The 19,697-nt window shown below is 50.2% G+C and overlaps 1 protein-coding gene across 1 annotated transcript in view; it reads right to left on the bottom strand.

Annotated features, from left to right (window-relative positions):
• The window catches only part of WNT3A (Wnt family member 3A), a 54,037-nt gene that overhangs the window by 30,038 nt on the left and 4,302 nt on the right, over positions 1–19,697 (bottom strand). Inside the window, exon 2 of the mRNA XM_033196083.1 lies at positions 8,198–8,439. Within this exon, the coding sequence (XP_033051974.1) occupies positions 8,198–8,439 (242 nt within the window). The remainder of the gene's footprint in view (positions 1–8,197; positions 8,440–19,697) is intronic.

The raw sequence follows: 19,697 nt of genomic DNA, 5'->3' as shown, positions 1-19,697 counted from the left end.
CTGGGGTATGGCCATGACTGCTGGATGTTGGAGGGCTCCTGCCCATGGACAGCCTCAGCCAGGCCCCACCAGCCCTGGAGGTAGTGTCAGCTGCGCACTTGGAGGCTCTCCTGGTCAAGGCAGGCCCCCCAGAGCCAGGCATCTCCTCTTCAGAGGACTTGTGGTCTTCCTTTGCATTTGGCTGCAGGGGCTGAGCAAGGCCATGCTCTCCTTCCACAGAATCATCAGCTCATGGGGCTGACCAGAGGCTGTGAAGCAGGGTGAGGGGATAGGAGCAAGCATGGGGGACACTCCTGAGAGGGCCTGTGGGAATTACAACAGTAGAAAGGGTATTCCTGGCAGAGGGACTGCAAAGTGCAAAGGTGGGAGGGAGGGGGCATCATGCTTGGTGTTTGAGAAGCAGCCAAGAGGCCAGTGGGGCTGGAAGACACAGGGAGTGTCTCAGTTCGTGCGGGCTGCTCTAACAAAACACCATAGCCAGGGAGCTCATGAACAGCACAAGTCCAAGGGCAAGGCACTGGCAGGTTTGGTGCCCGGCGAGGGCGTCTCCTGGTTCATAGACCTCTCTTTCTCACTGGGTCAGTATATGTGTGGTGGAAGGACTGAGAGGTTCCTTTTTATTTATTTATTTATTATTTGTTTATTTATTTATATTTTTCCTTTTTTTTTTTGAGATGGAGTCTTACTCTGTTGCCCAGGCTGGAATGCAGTGATGTGATCTTGGCTCACTGAAACCTCTGCCTCCAGGGTTCAAGTGATTCTCATGCCTCAGCCTCCTGACTAGCTGGGATTACAGACGTCCGCCACCATCCTTGGCTAATTTTTTTGTGTTTTAGTAGAAATGGGGTTTCACCATGTTAGCCAGGCTGGTCTCGAACTCCTGACCTCAAGTGATCTGCCTGCCTCCACCTCCCAAAGTGCTGGGATTTCAGGCACGAGCCACCGCACCCAGTGTATTTATTTTTATTTTTATATTTTTCAGAGACAGGGTCTCATTCTGTTGCCCAAGCTGGAGCACAGTGGTGCCATCATGACTCATTGTAGCCTCAACCTGGACTCAAGTGACCCTTCCTGAGTAGCTAGGACTACAGGCATGCACCATCGTGCTTCACTAGTATATGTTAACTTATGTTTTGCAAAGATGGGGTCTTGCTATGTTTCCCAGGCTGGTCTTTAACTCCTGGCCTCAAGCAATCCTCCCACCTCGGCCTCAGTGGCACTGATCCCACTCATGAGGCTTTACCCTCATGACCTGACCAGCTCCCAAAGGCCCCACTTCCTAACACCATCACCTGTGGGTGAGGATTTCAGTGTAGGAATGAGGGAGGGACACAAGTATTCATACTCTTGCATGGAGGACAGGGAGGAGGGTAAGGTGGCAGCCAAGGGCCCAGGGTTTTTGACCTGAGCAACAGAAAACTGGGGTTGTCTGTTATAAAATGAGGGAGCCAGCAGGGAAGCAGATTTGTAGAGAAGTGAGATGAACTGTGGCCTTGGGCATTCTGCCAGCAGGACCCTCAGGACTGCAAGGTCCCTGGGAGGACTTTCCCAGTATGACCTATCTCGTCTTTGTCTGAGTAGCCTTCCTTCGGCACTGTGGTCTCCAAGGTCTCCTCGGCTTGCTGATCACATGCTCAGCACAGCTGTGGTCCCCTGGGCCCTGCCTGGGCCAGCAGGACTGTGCTGGGCCACCCTGGGGTGGATGGTACTATGCACATTCCGCCCTACATGCTGGTCTCCCAAAGTGATCTTGATGCTCCATCAAGTGGTGGGATCTATGTCCTCTAGCCCAGAATACAGCCTGGAACCCAAAAGGAAGCTCCGAGGGCCCTCCAAAAAATTAGACACAAATGGTTAGTACCGACATTGTTAGCTCTCTGGAAAGTAGTCAAAGGGTCACCGCAACCCAGTGAATGTCAACTTGAGGAAATGGTGACCTTGACTTGCTAGGAGAGCCTGGTGGTGTTTTCATGTGGTGGTGCCCACAAGCCTCCCTGGGACAGTGAAGGCCAGTGTTCCCCGGGCAGGTGGATAGTTCTGGAGGGAGTGGAGGAGACCTTTTCCCCAAGGAATTGTTTGTCTGTTTTAACCTGTTTGGGTAAAAAAGAAAATTCGTTTTGCTTAACTCAGAACTCTCTCAGGATGGAGCAGTGGCTAATCGAAGGGTGGTCTTTGAAAACCTTGAAAGTTAAATAAAGCCACTGCCACCTGGGGCAACTGGATAAAGGGCATTTGTGAAAAACCTGCAGCCAACACTGCTGAAAAAAATCAAAGACAACACAAACAAACAGAAACACATCCCATGCTCATGGACAGTAAGAATCAATATTGTGAACATGACAATACTGCCCAAAGCAATCTACAGCTTCAAGGCAATTCCCATCAAAATGCCAACATCATTTTTCACAGAATTAGGAAAAACAATCCTAAAATTTATATGGAACCGGCTGGGTGTGGTGGCTTAAGCCTGTAATCCCAGCACTTTGAGAGACTAAGGTGGGTGGATCACTTGAGGTCAGGAGTTTGAGACCAGCCTGACTAACATGGCAAAACTCCGTCTTTATTAAAAATACAAAAAACAAAAACAGCAACAACAAAAAATTAGCCAGGTGTTGTGGCACACGCCTGTAATCCCAGTTACTTGGGAGGCTGAGGCAGGGATTGCTTGAACCTGGGAGGCAGAGGTTGCAGTGAGCCGAGATCGCTCCACTGTACTCTAGCCTGGGCAACAGAGTGAGACTCCATCTCAAAAAAAAAAAAAAAAATTATATGGAACCAAAAAAGATTCCGAATAACCAAAGCAATCCTAAGCAAAACCAAATTATACTACTAATTATACTACTATACTAATTTGAAGCAAGCTTCAAGTTATACTACAAGGTCATGGTGACCAAAACAGCATGGAATTTGTATAAAAGTAGGCACACAGACCAATGGAACAGAATAGAGAACCCAGAAATAAAGCCAAAAATGTACAGACAACTGATCTTTGACAAAGCATTAATTGGAAAAAGGTCACCCTAATTAATAATTGGTGCTGGGGAAACTGGCGAACCACATGTAGGAGAATGAAACTGGATGCTCATCTCTCACCTTATGCAAAAATCAACTCCAGATGGATCAAAGACTTAAATCTAAGACCTGAAGCTATAAAAATTCTAGAAGACAACATTGGAAAAACCCTTCTAGACATCAACCTAGGCAAATAATTCATGACGAAGAGCCCCAAAACAAATGCAACAAAAATAAAAATAAATAAATGGGACCTAATTGAATTAAAAAAGCTTCTGCACACAAAAATAAATAGCCATCAGAGTAAACAGACAACCCACAGAGTGGGAGAAAATATTCACAAACCATGCATTTGACAAAGGGCTTATATCCGGAATTGACAAGGAATTCAAACAAATCAGCAAGAAAAAACAAATAATCCCATTAAAAAGTGGGTAAGGGACATGAATAGACATTCTCAAAATAAGATATACAAATGGCCAACAAACATAGGTAAAAATGCTCAACATCACTAATCACCAGGGAAACACAAATTAAAACCACAACGAGATACCACCTTACTCTTGCAAGGACGTCATTATTAAAAAATAAAAAAATAATAGACGTTGGTGTGGATGTGGGGAAAAGAGGATGCTTATACACCACTGGTAGGAATGTCAGTTAGTTCAACCACTGTGGAAAACAGTATGGTGATTCCTTAAGAGCTGAAAGTAGTTCTATCATTCAATCTAGCAATCCCACTACTGGTTATCTACCCAAAGGAAAAGAAGTTATTATATGAAAAAGACACTTTCACACATATGTTCACAGCAGCACAATTCCCAATTGCAAACATGTGGAACCAGCCTAAGTGCCCATCAACTCACGAGTGGATAAAGAAAATGTGGTGTATAAGGCCAGGCACGGTGGCTCACGCCTATAATCCCAGCACTTACGGAGGCTGAGGCAGGTGGATCACCTGATGTCAGGAAGTCAGGACCAGCCCAATATGATGAAACCCTGTCTGTACTGAAAAAACAAAAATTAGTGAGGCTTGGTGGCAGGCGCCTGTAGTCGCAGCTACTCTGGAGGCTGAGGCAGGAGAATCACTTGAAACCAGGAGGTAGAGGTTGCAGTGAGCCGAGATCGCACCACTGCACTCCAGGCTGGATGACAGAGCGAGACTCTATCTCAAAAAAAAATAAAAGAAAATAAAGAAAATGTGGTATATATACACCATGGAATACTACTCAGACATTAACAGGAACGAAATAATGTCGTTTGCAGTAATTTGGATGGAGCCGGAAGCCATTATTCTAAGTGAAATAACCAAATATCCTGTGTTCTTACTTATAAGTGGGAGATAAGCTATGAGAACACAAAGGCAGACAGAGTGATATCACGGACATTGGAGACTCAGAAGAGGGAGTTGGGAGGGAAGCTAGGGATAAAACACTACATATTGGGTACAATGTACATTATTTAGGTGAGGGGTGCACTAAAATCTCAGTTCACCACTAACAATTCGTCCATGTAACAAAAAAACACTTGTACCCCAAAAGTTATTGAAATAGAAATTAAAAATAAATAAATAAGAATAAATAAAGAAAAACATGCAGCCAACACCATATATGCAGGCAGCTCAAAGTTTTCACCCTAAGACCAGGAACAAGGGAAGGATGCCCACTTTTACCATTTCTGTTCAACATAGCACTGGAAGTCCTAGGCAGAGCAATCAGGAAAGAAAAAGAAATAAAAGACATCCAAATAAGAAAGGAAGAAAGGCAGCAGTTTCCATCCACAGATGACATCAACCTATATGTAGAAAATTCTACACAATTCACCAAAACCCTCTCAAAGCTAACAAACAAATTAAGCAGGGTTACAGTTGAGGATCAAAACTCAAAAAAATGTATTTTTTGATTAAAAAGTTGTATTTCTATATATTAACAATGGAAAATCTGAAAAAAAATTTAGAAAGCAATTACAAGCTGGTCACAGTGGCTGATGCCTGTGGTTACGGGCACTTTGGAAGGCCGAGGTGGGAGGATTACTTGAGCCCAGAAGTTCAAGACCAGCCTGGGCAACATAGGGAGACCTCCATCTCTACAATAAAAAAAAAAAAAAAAAAAATACAAAAAATTAGCCAAGCATGGCTACTCAGGAGGCTGAGGCAGGAGAATTACTTGAGCCTGGGAGATAGAAGTGCAGTGAGCTAAGATGGTGCCACTGCACTCCAGCCTAGGCAACAGAGACAGACACTGTCTCAAACCAAAAAAAAAAAAGAAAAAGAAAAGAAAAATGATTCCATTGACAACAGCATCAAAAAGAAAAAAAGTACTTAGGAATACATTAACCATGGAGGTACACAACTCATACCCTAAAAACTACAAAACATGGCTGAAAGAAATTACAGAAGCTGGGCACAGTGGCTCATGCCCTGTAATCCCAACACTTTGGGAGGCCAGGGCGGGCGGATTGCTTCAGCCCAGGAGTTAGAGACCAGTCTGGCCAGCATAGCAAAACCTCATCTCTACAAAAAATACAAAAATCACGGGGGCATAGTGGCACATGCCTATAGTCCCAGCTACTTGGGAGGCTAAAGCAGGAGGATCACTTGAACCTGGAAGGTCAAGGCTGCAATGAGCCGTGATCATGCCACTGCACTCTGGCCTGAGCAACATGAGCAACAGAGTGAGATCTTGTCTCAAAAAACAAACAAACAAACAAAACAAAACAAAACAAAACAAAAAAACAAAATTAAAGAAGAAGACCTAAATAAATGGAAAGATTCTGAGCTCCTGGATTAAAGGACTTAATATTGTTAAGGAGGCAATGCTTCTCAAGGCAACCTACAGAATCAATGAAATCCCCATGAAAATCCCAGCAGCATTTTTTTTCACAAATGGAAAAACTGCTCCTAAAATTTGCATATAGTTGAAAGGGACCCCAAATAGCCAAAACAATCTTTTTTCCTGTCCCCTCCAAACAATCTGGAAAAGAAAGAACAAAGTTGGAAAACTTACTCTTCCCAATTTCAAAACATACCACAAAGCTACAATAATCAAAATAGTGTGGTATTGGTGACAGACAGACATATAGACCAATAGACTGGAATTGAGAGTCCAGAAACAAACCTATACGTCTATGAGCAATTGATTTTCAGCAAGGGTGCCAAGACCATTTGATGGGAAAAAGAACAGTTTTTTCAATAGAAAGTACTGGAATAACTGAATTTCCACGCGCAAAAAAATGTGGTTGGATTCCTACCTCATACCGCATACAAAGATGAGCTCAAAATAGATCAAATACTTCAATGTAAAAGACAAACTATTAGGTTCTTTGAAGAAAACATAGTGTGAATCTTTGTGACCTTAGGTTAGCTAATTCTTGCTTCAATATGACATATAAATAAATTAGATTTCACCAAAATTAAAACATTTTGCATATCAAAGGACACTCTCACAAAAATGAAAAAACCTACACAATGAGAGAGAAATATTCACCAATCATACATCTAATGCACGTCCAGTATCCAGAATATATAAAGAACACTCACAACTCAACAACACAAAGACAAAGAATCCAATTTAAAAATGGGCAAAGGACTTGACTAAACATTTCAAAGAAGGTCTACAGCTGGCCCCAAAGCCCATGAAATGGTGCTTGGCATCATCAGTCATCAGGGAAGTGCAAACTGAAATCAGAAGGAGGTTCTACTTCACACTCTAGAATGGCTGGAAGTAAGAAATACAAACACCAGATAACAGTGTGTCAGTGAGGATGAAGCTGGAACCCTCAAACAATACTGGTAGGAATATAAAATGGTGCAACTGCTGTGGAAAATAGTGTGATGGTTCCAGCACATTGCAGCCTTGACCTCCCAGGTGAAGCAAAGCAAAACAGAATTACCCTGTGACCCAGCAATTCCAATCCTAGATACAGAAACCAAAAGATGTGAAAAAAGGTGTTCAAACACATGCATGTCCAAGAAAAGGCCACAGTAGCATTATTCACAGCAGCCAAAAGGTGGAGACCACGCTGATGTGCATCAGCCTGAAGAATGAATAAACAAGTGTGCTCCATCCATGCAATGGAATATTATTAAGCCATGAACAGGAATGAAGTGCTGAAACTGTCCACAGTGCAGGTGAATCAACACGCTCAGTGAAAAAAAGCCAGACACAAAATATTGAGCGATGCCGTTTCTTAAACAGGCAGAGTAGCTAAATCACAGGGGAGAAGGCAGGCGGGTGGGTGCCAGGGGCTATGGAATGGAGAAGAACGGGAATGGCTGCTTAATGGGCACAGGTTTCCTTTTTGGCTGATGAAGACGTTTTGGAACTAGGCAGGTGATGGTTGCACAATTCTGTGAGTATACCATATGCTACTGAATTGGATACTTTAAAATTGCAGACTTTCTGGTATGTGAATTTCACCTCAACTTTTTTATAAAAGACGTTAAAGTTTTAATCTTGCCCATGTTCTCGCCGCCTCTGTCTCCCTGTCTCTCAGTTTCTCTCTGTGTGTCTCTCTCTGTCACTCTTTGACTCTCTCTTTCTATTTCTATCTCTCCGTCTCTCTGCATCTTTGTGTCTCTGTCTCTCTATTCCTCTGTGTCTTTCTCTTTTGGTCTCTATGTCCCTCTCTGTCTCTCTCTCTGTGTGTCTTTGTCTGTCTGTCTCTGTGTGTGTCTCTGTCTGTCACTCTCTGCATCTTTCTGTCTCTTTCTCCATCTCACTGTTCCTCTCTGTGTGTGTCTGTGTCTCTGTCTCTCTCTGTGTCTCTGTCTCTGTCTCTCTCTCTCTCTGTCTCTCTCTGTCTTTCTCTCTGTTTCTCTTTCTCCTCCAGCGTGCCTCCAAACCTCTCCCTTCTTGTATGTCTTTCAGTTTGTGTATTTCCTCTGCAAGCCTGGCCTGTGCCCTGGCTCCTGGGAGCAACCCCGCCGCTGGCCATGGTTGGAGTCACCCTAGAATGCCCGCTTTCCTGTCCAGGGAGCAGAAGGAGGAGGGATACCCGAATAACCCCGCAGGCTCAGTCCTGCTTCAGCCCCAGATCGTCCTCCTGGCAGTAAGCGAGAAGGACCCTAGCGTCCGCGTGAGGCGCTGTTCCCACCGTGTGCACAGATGAGAATGTCAGGCTGCGCCAGGCGGGAGACTCTGTCCCACTCCAGACTCATCTGCCCTCCCCCAGACCACTCTCGTACCTTTGTCCAGCACAGGCCCGAAGATGGCCAGGCTGTCATGGACGGTGGTGCAGTTCCACCGGCGGCCGCGGAACTGGTGCTGGCACTCCTGGATGCCAATCTTGATGCCCTCGGCCACGCTGGGCATGATCTCCACGTAGTTCCTGCAGAAGCGGAGCTGCTTGGGGACCAGGCCTGGGATGCTGGCGCACAGGATGGGCTGTGAGCCCAGGGAGGAATACTGTGGCCCGACAGCCAGAGACCTGCAGAGGGCAAGACCCGGCGGTGAGTGTGGGGCTGGGACAGCAACACAGATGAGCAGGCTACAGACCCTTTGCTCTGGAGCCTCAAGTGCATTCGGGGTGGAGGGGTGGGCGAGACGCAGCTTCCACCATGAAGGAAATCCGATTTCTTATTTTGCAAGTAAGATAATTTTTACTTAAATTTCCAATTAAAGATTCTCTATGGCCTCTAAAATAATGTTCATAAACCATGCCTTCTAACTGTTTTTTTTTTTTTTTTGAGATAGGATCACACTTTGTTGCCCAGGCTGGAGTGCAGTGGTGTGATCATGGTTCACTGTAGCCTCCAGATTAGCTGGGACTACAGACACACACCACCACAGCCAGCTAATTTTTATTTTTACATTTTGTAGAGACAAGGACCTGCTATGTTGCCCAGGCTGGTCCCAAACTCCTGGCCTCAAGTGACCTCCTGCTAGAGCCTCCCAAAGTGCTGGGATTACAGGCATGAGCCACCTTGCCCAGCTCTTAAGCCTGTATGTTATACATGAAGTGCTTGACACAATGCTGTGTGCGGAATAAATACTCAATGCTGGCTATTTAATTTTTTCTATATGTTTTGATATCATCTATGTGTTTTTCTGTATGTTTTATCTGGAAATCTGATTTTACAAGGCCAGGAACCTGACCTGCCCTACCCCCAATACTCAGCTCAGAATCCAAGTTGCCCAGATCTGTAATAGGACATGATGCAGCCCCGCATTCCTGCTCAGTATAACTGCCTGGGCCTCGTTCACACCAGGTTGACCTGGAGCCCATTGGGGGACTGAGGGCTAGAACTTGAGAATTCAGGCCGGGTACTGGGTCAGGTGGGGACTGCCCAGAGGAGGGATGCCTTTGGCTTTAGGATTGGAGAAGGAGACCTGGTTTCTGGGATGTAGGCATGACCTAGCACAGAAATCACTGTGGAACTCAGACCCATCCTGCCAGCCCACAGGCCCGCTTTTGGCTATGTACCCCTAGATGTAAACACGTGTCCACAGTGAGATGTGTTCAGGAATCTTCCCAGGCCTTTGAGCCTGAGAGCAGGAACTTGGACGCCACCCAAGCATCCATCAATAGAAGAGTGAATAAACAAATGAAAGCCGCCTCTAGGGTGCCACCCTGCTCAGAAAACCAAAGGCATGGGCTCCCGTGAGCACGTGGGGAGGAGGGGCTCAACCGTGAGATGTTCCTGGGGCCCTCCGCGTCCCCCAATCTGAACTCAAGACCAGGCAACACTCATCCGTGGGAGAGTCAGCACTGTGGCGACCTCACTCCTTGTTTTCTAGGTCCCAACAGCTCCCAGGCTGTGCTCTGCTTTGGCAAAAGGCATTCAACATCTGTGTCTTTTAAATTAATGTAATTAAGTTTAAAATTAATTAAAATACAAGAAATGTAAAACTCAGCCCTTCAGTGGCACCAGCCATGCTTCATGTGTGGCCCATGGCTACCCTGAATGGGACAGTTAGATAGGTAATGTGCCTGTCATCAGGGAAGCTCTGCCGGGCCAGCCTGGCTGAAGTGCTCTATGTTTAACTGGTATGTTGGTCACATGAGTGCTTCACATCAGAACGAATTGAGCCATGCACTTAGGGTCTTCCATTTTGCTGTACAAAATACACCTCAATTTAAAGAAATCACCAGGTCCTTTTGGGCACTGGTGGAGATGGGTGGAGAGAGAGTTCCTCATGCTTATGACCACCTGTCGATGTGTCCACTAGATCCAACCAGTCTGGCCTCTAGACCGGACTCCCAGCATTCAGGGTCCCCAGTATGTCTACCCTCTGGAGATCTGGCCTCCCTCTCCCTGGTCACCTTTCCTCCTGTCTGGCCCCCATTTGAGTGCATAACCTCACGCCAGACCCCATGGGCATCCCCAGGCCACCACCCAAGCCTGCACCCCTGTGGTCTGTCCTTGCACAGTCGGCTCCCTTGTTCACTCCTTTATCCATTCACTATATGCAGGTACCCTGCCCCGGGTGTCCCTGCACACCCCGTCCACCGTTTTGTAGATCCCAGCACTCCCAGGAAGGCCAGCCCTGATGCAGACTGGGTTGGTGTCCCTGCTGTAGGTAGCTGGGCAGTCTTTTTCCATGTCTCCCTCCCCCATCCTCTCTCTTCCTTGAGTACTGGCCACTGGATGACCATCCGGGGTCCCTGGGGTATAGTGTGCACTGCCACTGCCCAGGCCCAAGTGGTGGTGGCCAGGGTCAACTGTCTCTGACCTGGACTGTGGGAGAGAGGCCTCTGGACAGGAGAAGGTGGGTTGAACCAGGCCAGGGAGGTGACCACAGGGGCTGGACTCATGGTTTTCAAACCATGTACCTCAGAGCACCCAGGAACCCCAGCAGAGGGGCCTTGAGGTGCCCATGTAGGGTAAGGCTGGGAGACCAACTGTCTGCTTCGCCCAGGACTGCAGGGGCTTCCTTTTTTTGTTTGTTTGTTTTGAGATGGAGTCTCACTCTGTTGCCCAGGCTGGTGCAGTGGTGTGATCTCAGCTCACTGCAACCTCCCCCTCCTGGCTCAAGCGATTCTCCTGCCTCAGCCTCCCAAGTAGCTGAGGTTACAGGTGTGCACCACCACACCTGGCTAAGTTTTGTATTTTTAGTAGAGATAGGGTTTTGCCATGTTGGCCAGGCTGGTCTCAAACTCCTGACCTCAGGTGATCGACCCGCCTTGGCATCCCAAAGTGCTGGGATTACAGGCAAGGGGCTTCCATTTTTAAGCCAGGGTGAGGTGAGGTGGCTGCCCCAGGTGAGGTGTCTCCATTCCATGAACCCAGATGCTTCCCCTTCACCCATTCTATGGCGAGACTCCATGTGGGATGTTACTTGCAAAACATCCAGCACTGGTTCAGGACGTACCTGCTACAGTGTTTGGGACAGAGCAGACTGACGTAAGCATAAAAAGATAAGACAGATAGATAGAGAATGGAGAGGGTGGTGGGTGTGAGATAAAGCAGGCTGACTTCAGCGTGAGCTATGGACACACAAGGCTTTGATGTCCAAAGGCTGCATCTTTTCCAGATGTTTGAAAATTTTCCTAATGGAATGTTGTAGGGGACAAACATTTGAGTGTCATGGCTGGGGCCTGGGAGTGTGTCTGAGAAGGGCTGGGTACCTAGGCTCTAGGGCCAGCCTGGCTTACAGCCAAGGAAGTGAGCAAGAGGTGTCCAAAAGAAGGAAAAACTTGAGTAGTTGAATGTCCTTGTTTACTTGGAGACTTAGAATGAGGAGAAACAAAGGAATCCACTTAGAGCTCGCTGCTTACAAAACAGGGACTGCCCTGGGGGATGTGGCCATTTTCAAGGTGCATCCCTTCTCTAAGGCTAGATGCTGGATTCATTTTGGGGGCTGTCACTCTGCCCACCCCCAGAACACTATGACCAGCATGGAGTCAGGGTTACCTGGGCTCTCAGGCTCGGGGCTGGGAGGGGTGGCCTTTTCCCTGGTCTCTAGGGTAAGCAGAGAAGGGGGACTCCCAAGTCTGAAGGCTCCATTCTCAGGGTGCTGAGTCAGCCAGCTCTGTGCCTCTCTCACCCTCCTCCTGGGTGGGCCCTGGCCCACCATCTTCCTGAGTATGGCCAGGGTGCAGGTGGCCAGCTGCCATCCCAGAGGTGGCTCCAGCATCCCTGGCCTCTAACAGCCCTGATGGGTCCCCTCCCTTGACGGGCCCTTGTGGTTTGGGGTCAGGATGGGCTTCTCCTGCCTCCTGTGGACCACAGGGCCCCTCTAGTTCCTTGAGTTTCTTCCTGAGAGATTTCTCCTTCTGACAGCACCAGGCCACCAGAAGGCCTGGGTCACATAGACCCTGCCTGAGGAGGGTGGAAAGCTGGCAGGCAGAGGGGGAGCTCCTGTGGGGCCAGGAAACAGTGCAGAGGAGGGCCCAGGAGGCTCACTGGGCCGCCAGATTTTGGTTGGGCCTTGAAGGATCAGTTGGGTCATTAAACAGAAAATCAAAAATAAGCCTGGGCACGGTGGCTCATGCTTGTAATCTAGCACTTTAGAAGGCTGAGGCAGGTGGATTGCTTGAGGCCATGAGTTCAAGACCAATCTGGGCAACATACAAGACCCCATCGCTACAAAAATATAAAAGTTAGCTGGGTGCAGTGGCACACACCTGTAGTCCCAGCTGCCTGGGAGGCTGAGGTGGAAGAATCACTTGAGCCCAGGAGAACAAGGCTACAGTGAGCTCTGATTACACCAGACTGGGTGATAGAGTGAGACCCTGTCTCTAAAAAAAATAAAAAATCTAAATTGCACAGGCACTATCCCTTCCCCAGCCCCCAAACCTCCTAGGATCCAAATTTCTAATCCAAGGAGAATGCAGATGCCTGGAATCCATCAGTGCTTGAGAAACCATGACCTGTAACTTCCTCCTCCCACACCCTGTGGGCCAGGCTTGCCTGGGACAAGGGACAGACAGGCCTGTCTCAGGGTCTCGCCAGGGAGTATTGGCTGCAGTGAGTGGGGGAGGGGCTCTGCAAACAGAGAGTGAATGAGAACCCAGTCTTCGAGATGGTGTGTCCCCAGGGTCCTGTTCTCAGCACAAGTTCTCAGGATGCATCAGATACGATGCAACTCGGACTCCCGGATCCGACCTTGGAACATGAAAAGGACGCTTAGGCCCAAACTGGGGAGGTCAGTCTGCGTATTTTTTGTAGAGACAGGGTCTTGCAGCACTGGGAGGTAGCAGATACTCCCTCTCCCTTTCCTGCTCATGCTGGCATTTCCTGACCACCTCTGAGTTCCAACACCTAAGCTTCTCAGACCCAGAGAAGAAGAAGGATCTGAGGGCCAGGCTGCCACCTCCGGCATCTTGCTAGGCAAGCTCCAGGGACCTGAGCCACCACTGTCTCTGCCAGACTATCGACATGGCCTTTATTATTTGTAAAATTTTATTAATTTACTTTTTTAGAGATGAGGTCTTGCTCTGTCATCCAGGCTGAGGGCTCACTGCAGCCTTGACCTCCAGGGTTCAAGGGATTCTCCCATCTTAGCCTCAGCCTTCCAAGTAGTTGGAACCACAGGCCTGTGCCATGATGCCTGGCTAACTTCTGTATTTTTTGTAGAGATGGGGTCTTTCTATGTTGCCCAGGCTGGTCTTGAACTCCTGGACTCAAACCATCCTCCCTCCTTGGCCTTCCAAAATGCTGAAATTACAGAGGTGAACCACCACGCCCGGCCACTGTGGTCTTTAGAGAGCTAGTCCCTCCTCTTCCCTCCTCCTGCGGCCTCTCCACCTTTCCAGCACTCTTGTCGCTGAAAGGGAGCCTTGCTGAAGCTGGTTGTTTCTCCGTTCCACTACCCAGCATTGCTCCTGTTACTACCACCACCCAGCCCCTTACCTGGCCTCCACCTGCTGGGCAGAGCTCACTGGTGACCTGACCACAGGTTCTAGTCATGTGGCTCCCCAAAACCCACATGACCTGCATAGGTAGCACTGGGACCTCCCAGAGCAGCAAGCCAAGGCTCAGGGAATGGAGCTTTGCCACAGCCACGGGGCTAATACAGCAGAACAGGGCTTCCCGCATGCTGGCCTCCAGGGGCTGCTGCTTTCTAAGATCCTACAGTGCCCTTCAAATGTGTTGATGTAGTTTGGATGTGTGTCCTCTCGAAATCTCATGTTGAAATGTGAACCCCAGTGTTGGAGGTGGGGCCTAGTGGGTCCCACCCATTTAGGTCTCAGAGGCAGATCACTCGTGAATGGCATGGTGCCCTCCCTGAGGTAATGAGGGAGTTCTCCCTCTATGAGTTCATGCAGGAGCTGGTTGTTAGAAGGAGACTGGCACCCTCCCCTGCTCCCTCTCCCATGTGTGACACATGTGCCCCCCCTTTGCCTTCCACCATGAGTGGAAGCTCCCTGAGGCCTCAGCAGAAGTAGATGCTGGTGCCATGCTTGTACAGCCTGCAGAACCCTAAGCCAATTAAACGTTTTTTCTTTCTAGTCTCAGGCATTCCTTTATAGCAATGCAGAATGGACCAGTACATGTATGAAACCCCAGTCCCTGCAAAATAACATTTACAAACGAGTCAGAGATAAATGGTGCAAGTCACACAGAGCCTGGACAGCCTCCTTGCAGCTGATGACCCAAGACATCATAGGGCTTCCTGTCCCCAGTGCAGCCCCCTTTCCACCCCAGGAGGCCACCCAGGGGGACATGGGTGGTGGCCCTAACTGTTGCACCAGCAGCTTTGGGATTGTTGGAACCTCAGTTTCCCCAGCTGAACTGGGTGGTCATGGTTTAGAGCAGGTTCCTCTAAAGGGTGGCCCCAGAAGCATGAGTGCCATGGGGAACATGTGCTGGGTTCACCCAGGCTGCCTCTGGCTTGGACATTCTAAGGCTAACGGGGAAACTTCTACGGCTTCCTTGAGTCTAAACTTGCTCCATGGCCATGTCTGTCTTCACGAGGACTCTGAAGGTCCTTGGGGGCTCCCTTGGGCCAAGGCTCTGGGGAGTCAATCTTGCTGATAATCACCCTGGGGGGTCAGGGACCTACCTCCACCCCAAAAAAGGGTCCCCCAAAAGAGCAAGGTAGTAGCAGACTCTTAAAGCATGTGGGGGGATGGAAAGGGGCAACATCAGGTGCCCAGAAGGTGACAGGCACGGACAGACCCTGAGCACTGGCTGTCAGTCCGTGGCTCCTGCCTGCTCATGGCCTTGGGCGGAGCAGCCACGAGTGGCCACTGTCCTGCCTGGTGCTCTAAGACAAGCGTGGCCCCAGCCAGGAGTCAGGGCCAGGAGCTCCCACTTGGGCTTCTGGGGCTTCTGATGAATTCTCCAATCTCTCCTTCAACCTCTCCCACGCTTTGTAGGCATGCAAACAAGTGTCTGGTCAGGGACGAAGGGTCCTTGCTGAGGGTCACTCACACAAAGAACCACAGGTAAGCACTTGGAAGGCATGAGAGGGAGGGAGGGGGCGGTGCTCTTGTCATCCATCACTCCCTACTCACTTCCTGGATGCCATCGATCTGGATCGCAGTGAGGCCTGGGCCCTGCCTCAGGGCGGTGGGAACAGCAGGGGCAGGAAGGCTGGGCCCAATCCCCGGGGAGAGGCTGAGGCCAGCCTGCCCTCCCTGACCCCATGCGCTGCACCCCGAGCCTGTGATTCACTGGATGAGGAATTCATTCCCTTTCCCCTATCACTGCCAACACCACAGTGTCCCAGGAAGAGTCCATGTTTCCCACGTCCAGCCACCACACAGCTGAGTGGCTGGAATTCTAACTGCCCAACTGGATGGGACACCAGATATCCCTCTGGCCATGCAAAATTGGTGTCCCAAGGGAATGTGCCCCTGCTCTTCCAATATCTCCAGCCTCTCTTGCTCTGTCCCCTTTCCCTGGAATCCCAGCTCTGGAGTGAATGGCAGAGCTGGGCTAGCAGATCACAGCACTCCAGCACCACAAGGCCTACTGGAACCATCGTGTGATCATCCAGAAGGTCCCAGAAACGGAGATGATGCTTAGTGAGTTTTCAAAAACAGAACATAAACTGTTTCTATTCTTAGAAAAACAAAAAGTTGAAAAAGTTGATAAGATCACAGACTTGTCTTTCCTTCCAGATTTTCACAAATGCTGTTAGGTTCTTCCCCGCCCCCCCCCCCCCCCATTAATAGTTTGTTTTGAAGGGGAGGCTGTCATATTCACTCAGAACACACACAAATGTAGCTTTGTAAAATGGCCCCAGTACCTAGACCCACGGCTCCCGCCTGTGGCCAAAGTCACAGCAGCCATGCCTGCAGCCCGCAAGCACTAACGGTTTTTCTTCCTCACTCCCTCACTTCTGTCCAAAGGGCAGGCAGCTTGCCAGGGGTACGGCAGAGACGCTGGCTGTGACATGCAGGGGAGGAAGGAGGCTGGCCCAGGACCACAAGGCAGGCGGTAGGCCAGCCCAGTCCATGCCATGCTGGCCTCTCCGGCTTGGTTTGGTCCCATGAGCAATTTCCCATCTTATGTGGTGGCACTGGAGGTGCTATCTAATCCCTACGGACGGAGGCTCAGGGCAAAGCGTGGAGGCCTTCTCGCAGCCACACAGCTGTGGGGATCCTGAGTGGCCATGATATCCAGCTTCCACTATTCCAGTGCAAGTCCTTCTGAGGCTGGCAGGCTCTTAGGTTTCTCAAGTCCAGGCCTGGTGTCTTTCAGCAGTAAAATTTAGCAAACTCAGAGCACCCATGTACCAGGAGCACGGCTCTGTGCTTGCATGTTTGCTGGGAGTGTGGGGACCTCACAGTAATGCTCCACCCAGGTGTGTGGACAGGAGGCCTGGAAGGCAGGCATGGGCTTCAACTGGGCCCTGTTACTCATTTGTTTGTTTGCTCTTTCTCTCTTTCCTCTCCGGGGCCTCAGTTTCTCCATCTGTCAAAAGGAGTTATGGACCCCTCTCCTACCTGAAGGTCTGAGAGAGGAGGGGAGCAGTGCATGGAATGGGGGTACTGCTCTCAGGCCCTGCTGCCCTGCTGGATATCATTTCAGCCTCCTCCTGGCGTGAGAGGGACCCAGTGCACTCCACTCGCAGGCCTGCCAGGGCTGCCCCTCCAGGATGCATTTGTGCCCTGAGACCAGCTGGCCGCCTCCTGGGACCCCTCTGGCTCCAGCACAGCTGCAACACAGGCAGGTATGGAGGACCAGGGCAGGTGCGTGTCTCTGCCATGGAGGGTCCTGCTTGGGCCGGTGGGCTTTCCCTCTGTGGGGCCTCTGGAGCAAACATCCTGTTCCAAATCTTTGTCTTCTTAAGATCAGGGCCACTCCATGGGCAGGGATAAGGTTTCCTTCCTCAGACCTGAAGCTCGGAGTGTTTGCCTGTTGGTGGATGACATCCCAGCTCACCCAGGCTGAGACTTCCCGAGGGCTGCCCGAGGGTGCCCACCTGCCCGGGAGACCCCTGAGGCTCTGGCTTCCCCTCACACCCAGTGGTGGAACTGGAGCTGCCTGGAAGACCACTCTTGGCAGCTCAAGCACCTTGTGAGCTGGCTAGGGTCCCCAGGATTTAGGGGCCTCAGGTCCCTCCTGGGTGTCGGCACCCCTTCCCAGTCCAGGCTGCCCAGCCCTGCCTGGAGCTCTCCCAACCCGCACCTCCTCCTGCCCACCGGCCCAGCTGGGATTACTGACACATACTTTGAACGAGTCCCAGCAGGCACAGCGGCTCCTGTGCCCGCGGCCACGCACTTGCCAGTTTCCCTGGGCGGCAGCGGCACGTTTTGCCGGGGAAGGAATGTGGAAGCAGCAACGTGAGAGACACCTCCAGGGTGTCACCTGGGGAGGCCAGTAGGGAGGCCAAGGAAGAGGCCATGTGCCCCTCACCAGCCTCAGGGTTGTAAACAGTGAGGGGTGGGGTGGGGGATTGTCCAACATTAAAGTGCACAGCCTGGGCCATGAAGCAAGACTCCATCTCAACAAAAAATAAAAAACATTAGCCAGGCGTAGTGGCATGAGCCTGTAATCCCAGCTACTCACAAGGGGCCAAGATGGGAGGATTGCTGGGGCCCAGGAGGTTGAGACCAGCCTGGGCCACATGGTGAAATGAGTCTCTACAAAAAATACAAAAATTAGCTGGGCGTGGTGGTGCGTGCCTGTGGCCCCAGCTACTCAGGAGGCTGAGATGGGAGGATCGTTTGAGCCCATGAGGGTCGAGGCTGCAGTGAGCCGAGATCACATCTCTGCACTCCAGCCTTGGTGACAGAGTGAGACCCTGTCTGTGGGGCTGTACAGGTCTCCTTTGTGAATGACATTCTTTTTCTTCAGCCTCGGTAGCTGCAGCTCAGCACTTTCCAGGTACCATTCGGGGCACTGGCTCTCATCCCTAGGGAGCCTTTTCTCTTCAGGAGCCAGAACCAGCCTCCTTGGCACCTGCAACCTCTGCCCCAGCCCCGCCCCTTGAGCCACACAGAGTTTAATCCTTCTTCCCCAACCAACTGCCTTCAGAGACATGAAGCGGGTCTTCTGAACAGAAACAGCAACGCAGTCCTTCAACTACTCGTAAAGGGGTAAGTTAGAAGTCTCACGTTTCGGTCAAAAATCCAGTGGATGAGGGCTACAGGCAGTGGTCCACATTGAGAGACCTCCCCACCCCCATCACTCCAGGTGTGGCTTTAGGCTGGCTTTCTCAGACTAGAGTCCCAACAGAGGGATGCTGTTGGTTTGTTTTTAAATTTCCATTATTACAAAATCCACAGAAATAGTTGCAGCACTGTCAAGCCGCTACAATGTCACCAAATCCTTTTTAAATTCCCAGTTTCTGTTCTGGTTTCTTCATGGACAGGTGGTCAAGTGTTCACATTTGGGCTCTGCACAGTAGGCCCCACATTGAGAAGCCCCAATGGGGTCCCTCGATGGAGATGGCACGAGCCCTGTTGCCTGCATCTTGGGAGAGCTGCTGGACACCGGAGCTTCCCTCCTCGCAGCACGGCGATGTACACAAGGGACCCAGTGGAAGAAGTGGCCACTGAGTGGTCACCACCCCTAAGACTGGGCTGCTGTGACTGTATCTACTTATCCTGTTCTCCCTGCTACAAAGGATTCCAGGAGGCTTATACGAAGCAAACATCGTTGGAACAAGCCTCTTGAGTCAGAGGGGCAGCTGGCCTCAAGGGCCCAAGTCGGCCAGTGCCTGAGGTGCCAGCGCCAGGCAGGAGGAGCTTTTGTGCTCTGAAAGGGTGTGGTGGGTCCCTGTGGTGGCTATGGATCTGTGGCCACTCCTGACTGTCACCCTCAGGAGGGGTTTGTGTGTGGGCAGCTCTGAGGGGCAATGCCACCCCAGGGCCCTGAGATCCCACAGCTCTGGGAGACTGATGACTCCACTCAACTCGTTTCATGAGTTTTATTTACTAGTGACTGCTGTCCTCAGTGCCAGAGGCAGAGACGAGAGACTGAAACTGCAAAAGACAGAGAGACAGAGAGAGACAGACGGACAAAGAGTGAAAGAGGCAGAAACAGACACAAAGAGACAGAGACACAAAGAGACAGAGACAGGGCAGAGACAGATACAGGGAAGAGACAGACAGACAGGGAGAGACTGAGAGACAAAGGTATGGAGACATGGAGTAACAGAGACAGGGAACAGAGAAACAGACAGAGAGACACAGACAGACGCAGGCGAAGGGGGAAGGAAGAAGGGGCTAGGGTGAGGCTGGGCCTGTGGAGGGAGTGCGCCAGTGGCAGGCTAATGTGAAGGCAGGGCAACTCCAGGAGTGGCACCCATCCCTCCTATCACAAGGCCCTTCCCATCTGAGCTTTT

The sequence above is a fragment of the Trachypithecus francoisi genome, unplaced genomic scaffold (genome assembly GCF_009764315.1).
Source record: "Trachypithecus francoisi isolate TF-2019V2 unplaced genomic scaffold, Tfra_2.0 Lachesis_group5, whole genome shotgun sequence".
NCBI classification, from domain to species: domain Eukaryota; kingdom Metazoa; phylum Chordata; class Mammalia; order Primates; family Cercopithecidae; genus Trachypithecus; species Trachypithecus francoisi.
The sequence above is the reverse complement of the archived record's forward strand: the minus strand, read 5'-3'. Positions and strand labels throughout refer to the sequence as shown.